Source organism: Labeo rohita, chromosome 23 (genome assembly GCF_022985175.1).
Source record: "Labeo rohita strain BAU-BD-2019 chromosome 23, IGBB_LRoh.1.0, whole genome shotgun sequence".
NCBI lineage: Eukaryota > Metazoa > Chordata > Actinopteri > Cypriniformes > Cyprinidae > Labeo > Labeo rohita.
Window position 1 is genome coordinate 21,930,384 of NC_066891.1, and position 12,011 is coordinate 21,942,394.

General features: G+C 36.1%; 1 protein-coding gene across 5 annotated transcripts in view; it reads left to right on the plus strand.

The window, feature by feature from the left end:
- Nucleotides 1–3,406: 3,406 nt before the first annotated feature.
- Nucleotides 3,407–12,011, plus strand: part of rgs19 (regulator of G protein signaling 19) — a 51,622-nt gene continuing 43,017 nt past the window's right edge. For 2 of the 5 annotated variants that reach the window (XM_051096769.1, XM_051096770.1), the window contains exon 1: nucleotides 3,412–3,593. Coding sequence is in view for 2 of the 5 variants with exons in the window: in XM_051096767.1 (XP_050952724.1) it covers nucleotides 3,537–3,593 (57 nt within the window). In the remaining 3 variants the exon portion in view is untranslated. Of the gene's footprint in view, nucleotides 3,594–12,011 lie in introns of all 5 variants that reach the window. The other 3 variants (XM_051096767.1, XM_051096771.1, XM_051096768.1) reach the window with 3 other exon arrangements.

The window sequence follows — 12,011 nt, forward strand, 5'->3', positions numbered from 1 at the left end:
AACCTTGCAGATTGCTGACGTTATGATAGAAAGTGAGCTCATGGTTAGCCTTCGTGGTGTGAAGGGGCCTTTATCGTTACAGTTGTGTTGTGGACTCTGCTATTCTTTTCAATTTAAATCTACTTTTTAAAACTATAGGCCTGTTCACACCAAGAACAATAACTATGAAGATAACACACTGACACTCTGCAGTTTTGTTTTCTGCTGATTTTAATCCACAAGCTCTTTAAAGGATTAGTTCACTTCCAGAATGAAAAATTCCTGATAATTTACCCCCAGGTCGTCCAAAATGTTCATGTCTTTCTTTCATCAGTCAAAAAGAATTTCTTTGTTGAGGAAAACATTCCAGGATTTTTCTCCATATAGTGGACTTTAATGGGGACCAGTGGGTTGAAGGTCCAAACTGCAGTTTCAGTGCATATTCAAAAGGGTCTACATGATCCCAGCCAAGGAATAAAGGTCTTATCTAGCGGAATAATTGGTCATTTTCTACAAAAAAAAAAATACACATTTCTATACTTTCTAACCACAAATGCTTATCTTGCACTAGCTCTGCAATGCCCATCTACGACTTCACGCATTACGTAATCATGTTAGAAAGGTCATAGTCCATCTGTGTACTTCAGTTCAAAAAGGTAGAGTAGGACGAAAAACTCCATCTCATTTTCTCCTCCAACTTCAAAACCATCCAGTTGTTTTACTTTTTTTTTTGTAAAGAGCGTTAGACTTCCTTTGCATGTTTGCTTTGTAAACACTAGGTTTGATTATATAATGCGTGAAGTCAAGCCAGTGCAAGATGAGCATTTGTGGTTAAAAATGATATAAATTGTACCTTTTTTTTTTTTTAAATAGCTGATTGTGTAACTAGATAAGACCCTTATTCCTCAGGTGGTGGACCAGTTTGGGCCTTCAACCCGTTTATCCCCATTGAAGTCCACTCTATGGAGAAAAATAATGTTCTCCTTAAAAATCTTAATTTCTTTTCAACTGAAGAAAGTAAGACATGAACATCTTGGATGACATGGAGGGAATTGTCAGGAGTTTTATATTCTGGGAGTGAATTCATCCTTTAAAGCAGTGTTCCTCAAGTCCTCAAGGCCCACTGCGCTGCACATTTTGTATGTCTCCCTCATTTACCACACCTGATTCAGATCATCAGCTTGTTAGGAGAAAAATCCATAAACAGAACTGAGTTTATCAGATTCAGAAACATACAAAATGTGCAGAGCAGTGGGCCCTGAGGACCAGAGCTGAGAACCACTAAAGCAGGATAGATTCTGATTGGTTATCAATGTTTTATCAATTCCAGCAATATCATTTCTCTATGGCATTAGCGTTATAGTTAAGTTACTCTATCAGCAAACATTAAATGTTTCCTTAACAATTCGTTTTTTTTTTTTTTTTTTTTCGTAACCAAAAGCTAACGATGAGTTTTTCTATTAAGGAAATCCTTATTACCAAACCAAACCAAAAGTGATTTACTCAAGCCATCCTATAGATACATGTAACTTTTATCTTTCAGATTAATAAAAAAAAGTTGTATTAAAAAAAAATCCTGGCTCTTCCAAGCTTCAAAATGGCAGTGAATGGCTGTTGAGGTTTTGAAGTCTAATAAAGTGCATCCATCCATCATAAAAAATACTCCACAACATTTCCAGGGTTTAAGTCTTACCTACATCCTACATCGTTCACTGAAACACCACTCTCTCATGAACACATGTACAACAGTTAGCACAAGCTAGAGGTTATAGTTTACAAAGTTTTAAATTTGGATATTTTTCTTACACAAATGCATCAGTTCACCTCAGAAGGCATTTATTAACCCCCCAGAGTCATGTGGAGTACTTTTTATAATGGATGGATGCACTTTATTGGATTTTAAAATCTCAACACCCATTCACAGCCATTATAAAGCTCAGAAAAGCTTGTCTTCATTTATGAGTGAACTATCCCTTTAAGGCCAGTTTACACCAAGAACAATAACTTTAGATAACTACATTAGCTTTGACAAAAACTCATAATAACATTCTGTTTATTGTGCACACTGCAGTTAATATTGTCTGCCGCTTTAAATGCTCAAACACTTTCTGATTGGCTGTCAATGAAAAAAAAGTGATTGCAATAATAATATTTCACTATGTATCGTCATTGTTATAGTTGTTTTGCAGACTCTAAATGCTAAAATCATTATGAAAGTGACACCAACAACATAGTTCTTCTGTGCTGTTTTCACACGTATCAGTATCACTATCGTCATTGTCCTTGGTGTATAAACATGCCTTCACATACATATTTTTCCACTCTGAGTGAACATTTTGGTGCTCCTCAACAAAGTCAGAATTCAACTTAATTATGGCTTAAAGTCATTATGTCAGCATTGTAATTAGAGGGGAGGGAGGGTGAAAGATTGGTCAATTTCATGTCTGTTAGATTAAAGACGGGGGTGAAGCCGAAGATGACAGGAACCAGATAACACAATTAGCCGAGCTGCTACTTAAAGGTAGGGAGAGAAAATTGCCTGTAGCCTTAACAACATAGACGATCATTAATTATACCTAAAAGAAATATAGCTACCAAATGCTTTTTAAAGACATTCTTATTGCTCCCACTAACTAAATGCTCAGCAAAGTAGGTGCTTTTAGGAGGGATAAGCATTTAATCATATGATAAATCAAAATGCGGACTTCTTAATGGTGTGTGGGGAGGGGTTTTAGCTTTACAATGTGGCAGAGAGCTTTACTGACACCAAGTGGCCATCACACAGATGTCCCCCCATAACCCTTAACCATCCTATAGTCAGTAACTACTGAAATAAAAGTGGAGTATCAGGAGAGAGGCAGTACCTCTGTTAGTAAAATCACATGGTATCTTGCAGTAAAACGAATCTAGATTATCTAAAGTAATACAGCTTGTATATTAACGCATTTCTTTGAACATTTCTATCTTCAAGAATCTTGCAGAAATGCAGTTGTGGGATTTTTGTGACGCGCCGTTCTCCTTAGTGTTTGGCGCCCCCTGCTGGATATTAACAACATTTGTATAAAGACATGATTATAATCTATAGTGGTTAGAATAATAGACATGCGATGTTAAAACATCATATGCCTGATTTGCAGACTGTAAACTGTACCTGTTATGTAAAAAAAATTAGAAGTGCTAGAGGCATTCACAAATATTAGAGAGAACGCATTAAAGGGAAAGACAGACTGCATGAAAATCAAGTAATGCAAGGCCTAGTCGTGTTGTAGCCCCCCAAAAAGTGCTCTTTATACAAACACTTTTGTTTTATTGTTTGATTCACCACATTGTGTATTATTTCAGCCGGCTGATTAAAGGAAGACCAACTTGAAAAGTTCCGCTGGAAATGACAATTACCGAGGAAGTCCTTCGTCAATCGACTGAGTAGAACTGTCTAAATCAGCGCATGCGCAATTCATCCTCAGCCTGCCTCCGTAAGGGTGTCGATTCTCAAGCTGGAACATTGGAGGAAAAAAAGATACTGTATTTTACCCACAAAACAGCCCAAAAACAAACGGATGTGCTTCAGAAAACGAAACGGCTACCGCCCTCCAGATCATTTTCATGCCAAAATTGTAAGTATGGTCATCCTTAGCGTTTTTCAACAGCATAAGCGTTGAGTTTGCCAGTGGATGGTGGGTTCTTTCCCGTTTTTTTCCCGGAGAACGGGTCGTCCTCCGTAAATCCCAATCTTCTGTTTCTGCATTTGCTTTTTGTGCAGTCTAAGGGGCAGGAATGAACTTCTATGGCTTGGTAGGAACGAAGCTTTCCTAGAAATAGAGAGGTTGAATGTCTTCGAGATAGACTACAGCGCTTATTCGCAGTCGAGGAGGGAATACCGCTTATTTTCGCGTCTCCCGTTTCGCTTCATCAGGATGGGATAGATAGATGGCTGGAAAGCCAAACTGAGTTGTCATCTGCTGTAAGATGTGTTTTGTGAGCCCCATGCAGCAGTCGTGCTCGGGGAGTGATGTGTTTTCAGTGTACAGTTATTACAGGAAGACCGAGTGCGCCCGGTGTGTATGCGTGTGTCACGGGCATTACGGGCTTGATTTGTTCATCATAAAACCAATATTTGCATAGCACACTCGGTCGATGTTTTAAATCGCTATGCGTTAAGCAGCATGTGCTGCTTTGGTTGGTTTGAGGCATTTGGGTGCAACGGAGAGTGAAAGCGAATGCACGGATTATAGCGTTGTATGAGGGGATATTTTCAAATCAAACATCTAGGAAGTGGGGGAGGAGGATAAAGCTCAGGTTATCCTCTGTCACCTCCTTTGACTTAGGTGTTTCAAACACATATTTTAGGTAAGCAGTTAGAATAAACCCCGAACGCCTTTTTGTGCGTTTTCGTCTCGAACGCTGTTCTTTTTTCCCTTTCGCTGGCTGTGTAGTAAAGCGCGTTCGCGATGCACGCGCGGGACCTTCGGGTGAATGAATTCTGTGTGCGCGTGCCCGTCGCCGCGTTCGGGAGGGGGCGGGGCCCGCGGTGTCGCGTGGCGGCGTAGAGCTTTGAACGCGTTCGCGCGTGTCGCTGCGGAAACGGAGGGGAGACACGGCGCGCGTGGAGCTCTGACGTCAGAGAGAGAATTCCCGAGGTTAGGAGATATTTATGTCCGATCGATGACTGTTCGTGACCTTTGGGTTTCTCGGAGGAAGTCATGAAGCCTGAATTTTTATGATGAGCGCATCACGGGCATGTCTGTCACTTGACGAAATTGAATAATCACGGTGTAAGTATGTAGCCTTCTTAGTTTGTGGTGACAACAACGAGGTCTATATTTAGCCAGAAGAATGACATGTTTTGAAACACCAAGTAAGCTTCCACGTGGGCATGCCAGTCAAACTCAGCTGCTTTGATATCTTCAGCATCTCTGCTGTACCAGGAATCAGATTTAGTGAGCTTACTTCATTCGTTCCACAAAGTCACACTCTTAAGTTCACAGAGAACACTGTGCTTGCATTGTCTTGCTTGTAGTGGTGCATTTGGCATGAATTAAACCAGACCGTTGTCTCCTGAAAATGTGAGCAGAGATGCCCATGACCAGCACCATTCTGAGGAAATCATGTTTTGGCTGGGAATAAAGCAAGGAACACTAGCTAAATGAAATTTACGTAAGCAACTGAGACCTACAAATTATTATAATTATTAGATCTTTAAGTACTTTTATGTAGAGTTACATGACATCCATTAACCGTTATTTACTTGCAACACATTGCAAGTGGAATTAGGGGGCGGGACATTCTCATTTTAGAGAGCATTTGATTGGACGAAAATCTGTGTAGGGCAGGGTGAGTCATAATCAGTCGTTTTTTTGTTCATTATGGTTAGAAGAGAGATATAGCATACCTTTAAAGTGCAAAATATATATATATATATATATATATATATATATATATATATATTTTTTTTTTTTTTTTTTGACGCAAAGCTGAATTTTCATCAGCCATAGTTAAAGCACAGTTAAATGCATTATTATTTTTTTGGAACCTGTGATAGTTTTTTTCAGGATTTTTTTCACTTTTAAAAAGTTAAAAACAGTATTTATTCAAAATAGAAATCTTTTCTAACAGAAATGATGTGTTAAATTGATAAAATGATAGCAAAGACTTATACTTTGCTATTACTTTTTATCAATTTAACACGTCCTTGTTGGATAAAAATATTAATTTCTTTCAAAAAGAGAGAGAATAAAAATGTACTGAACCCAAACTTTTGAACCGTCGTGTATATTGTTAGAAAAGAATTCTATTTTAAATAAATGCTGTTCGTTTTCATTTATCTTCATCAAAGAACCCTGAAAGAAAGTATCACAGGTTCCAAACAAAAATAAATAAAAAAATAAATAATGTGACCAACACCGATAATAAATTAGCATATTATAATGATTTCTGAAGGATTATTTGACACTGAAGACTGGAGTAATGATGCTGAATATTCAGCTTTGCTTCACAAATATAAAATACATTTGAAAGTATATTAAAATAGAATACCACTATTTTTATGTATTTTTAATCAAATAAACAGCCTTAATGAGCAGAAAAGACTTCTTTAAAAATCTTACTGATGCCAAACCTTTGAATGCCAGTGTGTACATAGATAGATAGATAGATAGATAGATAGATCAGACCACACTGGTCGTGTTGTGTGTTTGGTTTTGCATGCAGCCCAAAGAACAATTAAATAGAAAGACATGTTTTCTTGACATTATTTCATGGTTCACTGTATTTAATTTCATCACATTCAATTCAGACTGCATAAAAATGCAGGAAATATTGTGCTAAAGTTTTTTATTTTTTTTTTTAAGCTGTTAAAAGTGCACGTATAGGTGGAGTGTAAGCCACTAGACTTTTATTTCATGGGATCGTTGCACTTTTCTTTTTCGATGGGGGTTTTTATTTACAAGGGTGTGTAACATAGACAGGAAACCGTGCTCTGGTTCTGTTTACTCACAAGTATGTATTGAGAGTACAAGTACTGTATTGAGAGATTTATTCTATCTCTGGATTGATCAAACTTGTCCAATTATTGTTAGACGTCTGTCAGTTTAGTCTAATTTTACATTTACTGACACAGTTTAATGATCTAAAAGTGTGCATTGTTTTTGCACATTTGCATATTTTTTTTGCAAAAAACTATGAGTTCCAGTAAGGTTTGCAGAGATAGATATCTTAAACCACATCCTATTGCAAGAAAAAAAAACCAAACTCATTCTGTCTGCTGTATAGGCATTATTCAACAGCAGTTCCTGAATGAACAAAACCAGAGAAAATAGAAAAGCAATGTGACCAGTCACTGGAGCAGAATCCTGAATAAATGATTCCCTTATTCAGGGCCTTCAGGGTTGTGCAGGGTTCATAAGGGGCCAGTCGTCCTCTCTGAAGCCCTAATTCAATCAGAACACCGCTTAGCAAACACAGCTCCTTTTAAAACAAAAGTGAGTCGCCATTGCAAGTTGCAAGTGGGCCATTTTTACATTACATACACTACCAGTCAAAAGTGTTTGAACAGTAAGATTTTTAATGTTTTTTTAAAGAAGTCTCTTCTGCTCACCAAGCCTGCATTTATTTGATCCAAAGTACAGTAAAAACAGTAACAATTTTAAATAATTTTACTATTTAAAATAACTGTTTTCTGTGGGAATATATTTTAAAATGAAAGTTATTCCTGTGATCAAAGCTAAATTTTCAGCATCATCAGTGTCACATGATCCTTCAGAAATCATTCTAATATGCTGATTTACCGTTCAAGAATTTTGTTTATTATCATTATTGTTATCAATATGTAACAGTTGAGTATAGTCACACATTTATAATGTTACAAAATATTTTAATTTCAGATAAATGCTGTTCTTCTAAACTTTCTATTCATCAAAAAAAAAAAAAAAAAAACATGAAAAAATCTACTCAGCTGTTTTCAACATAATAATAATAATAAACTTTTTTTGAACAGCAAATCAGAATATTACAATGATTTCTGAAGGATCACGTGACTGGAGTAATGATGCAAAAATTCAGCATTGAAATCACAGGAATAAATTACATTTTAAAATGTATTCAAATAGAAATCACTTATTTCAAATAGCACAAATATTTCAAATTTTTGCTGTTTTTGCTGTACTTTGGATCAAATAAATGCAGGCTTGGTGAGCAGAAAAGACGTCTTTAAAACAAGACTGCTAAAGTTAAACAGCTGACGTTATGTTACAGTAGCTTCCGTGAGTTGTTGTTGCTGTAGCTTATTGCTTGATCAGAGACCTAAAACTGTTAGTTATTTATGAATTTATTTATTTTTGCAGGTGGTATTAGGGAGCCAGACATTCTCATTCTAGTGAACATTTAATTAGATAAAAATCTGTGTAGTTCAGTTATGATCTAAACATGTTAGTTTTTTGCATTTCGTGATTTTGAATTCAAATGTGATAAAATAAGATAAAAACAGTGAACACATCTTTCTATTATCTTTAATGACTGAATGCAAAAACACACATACAGAGCGACCAGTGTAGTCGATTCGTCAATGAATGACTCTGATGTGTTGAACTTTATGAATGACAGGTATGCCAGTGTGTTGTAGTTTCAAATTGCACTCGAATCACCACAGTTTTTTGCCTTCTATATGGAGACTGATGTGATTTTTTTATTTATTTTTTTTTAAATAAACATGTCAGTTAAATGATGAATTACATAGGTATAGTACAAGTATTTTATTGGTATTTTGACAAGTTTTACGTGTAAAAATGTGATTATTGATCAATAAAGATAAAAAGGGTGAAAAGGGAAGTATTGGGTTGTTAAACTGTCGGAACATTTTTAAAGGGATAGTTCACCCAAAAATGAAAATTCTGTCATATTTACTCACACTGATGTCGTTCCAAACCTGTAAGATCTTTGTTCATCTTCTGAATACAAGTTGTTTGATTAAATCAGAGCTTTCAAGGCCCATAAAGGTAGTAAGGACATTGTTAAAATGGTCAATGTGACATCAGTGGTTCAACCATAATGTTATGAAGCTACAGTTTTATGCGAAAGTTTGGAAATGAAAATGTGAATCATTTTAACAAAATAACAGAGATCATACACGATGCATGTTATTTTTTTATTTAACACTGTCAGGTAGTGTTGTCACGGTACCAAAATTTCAGTATTCGGTACCAATACCAGTGAAAATCCACGGTTCTCGGTACCAATTTCGGTACCAAATCAAAACACAAAAACATGAACTGAACAACACACTATTTTTATTTATAACAAACAAAAATAAAACAAAGTTTTGACTTGGAAGCTGGTATTTTGGGCTGAGGTGATGAAGCTTTTGCTGGAATCCCCATTTTTCACTGTATAAACTAGCACTTGATCCATACATGTGAATTTGTGGTTTGTGGTCTTCTTCAGCCTGCAGCTGTAAAAGGAAAATATAATATACTTAAGTAAAACAATGGGCTGAGTCTGACTAAATGCAACATTAGATTGACACCAGCTAAACAGAACTTTATATACAACTTTTCAGTAAATAACAAACCTCAGCTTTTTAAAATAAATTTAGATAAGATTACTTATATTGAGTGTATGATATCAATGTTACACAGACGGAAACTGTAGTATTAAAAACACTTTACAAAAAGATTCCATTTAACATGACTTAATAAACAAGTGTTACATAGCAATTTCTTCTTAATTTCAAAATGTATTAATAAGTTGTATCTGCTGACATTATTTAACGCACAATGAACAAACATGAACGATCAAATGTTTGTATAAAATAACATTCACACACATTAATTAATGTTCACTCACTGTAACTTGAGGTTAGATAATATATTAAGTCATGTTAATGAATGGTATCTTTTACCAAACTATACAGGACTGCATTTGACTGTACTTTTATTTAATCAAACTGCGCGAACTATATTTTATAGCCTAGAACTGCTTTTCTGATTGACCGATTTTAACATTTGTTCTCTAACACATATTTTAGCTACACAGGTCATTTAAAAGCCTCAGGTGTGTAAAAATAGTACACTATCATGTCCTGTTTTTTTTTTTTTTTTTTTTTTTTTTTTTTTTTTTGTTTGTTTGTATTTTAATAAACGCTATAGAAGCATTAAACACTTAATAAAGAAGTTTATTCTAATACTCGCGTTAGCATTAGCCGCGCTTATGATAACGATTAACTAAGCAAATGGCGATGTTTATTTAAGGTATAATTTTTATAACGAAAGCTCTAAATATAAAATTAAATTAAAACTTACCTGCTTGAACTTTCATTAAATCTGGGTGTCGGTCTTTGAGGTGTTTTATTAAGTTCGATGTATTTCCTCCTTTTGAGAGAGAACTTCGATGACACCGTTTGCAAATGGGTTTCTGATGATCTATGATGTTGCCCTTGTCATCAGGCGCAAATACAAAATATTTCCACACGTGGCTCCTTCCTCCTTTCTTTACAACAAGCGGATTCCGAGCAGCCGCATCAGCAGCACCACCGGTCGCCGTGTCTTGTGCTTTTATGAAGAAGACGCAACTGCGCACTTTTCGGATAGCGCTGCAAGAACCGGGTTGACCGGGTGCTCGGTACCACCGGTACTTAAGAAAACCTGGTACCGTAACATTTAATTTTTTTTAGTACCGACTTGGTACCGAAGTACCGGGTCTTTTGACAACACTACTGTCAGGAGTAAGATATTTTACATAAAAGATGTTTAAATATAGAAGACCAAAAAAATAACTGAAATTATTAAAATAAACCCCTTCAAAAGTTTGGGAACCCTTAGTTCTTAATACTGTGTGTGGTTACCTGGATGATCTACGACTGTTGTTTTGTTTTGTGATAGTTGTGAACAGTAAAGTGAGCACTTTTCTTCAGAAAATCCTCCAGGTCCTGCAGACACTTCAGTTTTCCAGCATCCTTTGCATATTTGAACCCTTTCCAGCAGTGACTGTATGGTTTTGAGATCCATCTTTTCACACTGAGGACAGACTTTGCTGCCCTTCGGAAGCAACAAGATACTTGCATGTTTAGACAAATTAAGTACAATTTACCTTGATCTTCAAATTCAAAAAGTTTTCACTCCCCAGCTCTTAATGCTTCGTGTTTCCTTCTGGAGCATCAGTGAATGTTTGAACCTTTTTTAATAGCTGTGTTTGAGTCCCTCAGTTGTCCTCAGTGTAAAAAGATGGATCTCAAAACCATACAGTCACAGCTGGAAAGGGTTCAAATATCCAAAAGATGCTGGAAAACTGAAGAATCTGTAGGACCTGGAGGGTTTTTCTGAAGAACAGTACTCAGTTCACTGTTCAGAACAAACAAGGAACTCATGAACAACCATCGTAGATCATCCAGGTAACCACACACAGTATTGAGAAACCAAGGGTTCCCAAACTTTCGAAGGGGGTTATTGTAATAATTTCAGCTATTTTTTTTGGTCTACTATATTTAAACATCTTTTATATAAAATATCTTACTCAGGGCAAGTTTGGAACGACATGAGGGCGTGTAATTAATGACAGATTTTTCATTTTTGGATGAACTATCCCTTTAAAAGTTAAAGGTTAAGATTGTTTTTCATGATGCTGCTTGTTTCATGATGAAACGCAATGCCGATACCATTGCCCGACAAAACCAAGCCTCGACACGAATGTCTTGCTTGTCAAAATAATTCAGAGAGGCATTATATTCGCATTATGTGCAGGAGTAAAACTTGATGCTGGGAAAGTGACGTCAATTTGCAGAGAAGCCAAAAGAACATCTGTGAAACAAACATTCAAATAGTTTAACAAAATTTAAATCAGGAGTTAAATCAAGACCCGTCTCTGATAAAGACAGACATCATGAATAGTTTTGTTAATAAACTGAATACTGGCCAAAATGCTATCAAGTTTGATTGAATGCGAGGCTTTTGACAACAAACACATCCAATTATATTCCTGTAATCAAGTGTATGATGTTACACAAAATGTATTTTATATTTAGCATTGTTTATATCTCTGCTGTCCGTAACCCTGTCAGAACAGAACTCAGTTTTGGGTCGCGGCCCTTCAGTTTACAACCTAAGAATTCAAGTGCGCACATAAACAACTTGTGTGAGCAAGCGTTTATTGCGCCATTGTTGTTTTGTGGGGGTTTGTGTTTTGGTTTAATGGGAAAGGCTGGAGTGCAAGTCCACAACAGATTAGCCTGGTGTCGCTCTAAGAAAAATGGATTTTAAGGAGGAACCATGAGTCACTTGTGTCATTCTGGAGCCATCTTTCTCTCTCTCTTTCTTTCTTTCATCACACACTTCTTGTCTTCTGTCTCTTTCACAATCCTCATTTCTTTTACTCTTCTCTGGCTGTCACTTTTCTCTGTACTTCCTGTTTCTATTTCTCTCTTTACACTACATTTACATATGAATTTACTTTCACACTCTGCCTTCCAATCCATCATGTCTTGCAACATTATTTACTCACACACCTCATGTTTTTCTAAAAAAGTATGACTGTCTTGTCACGCAGTT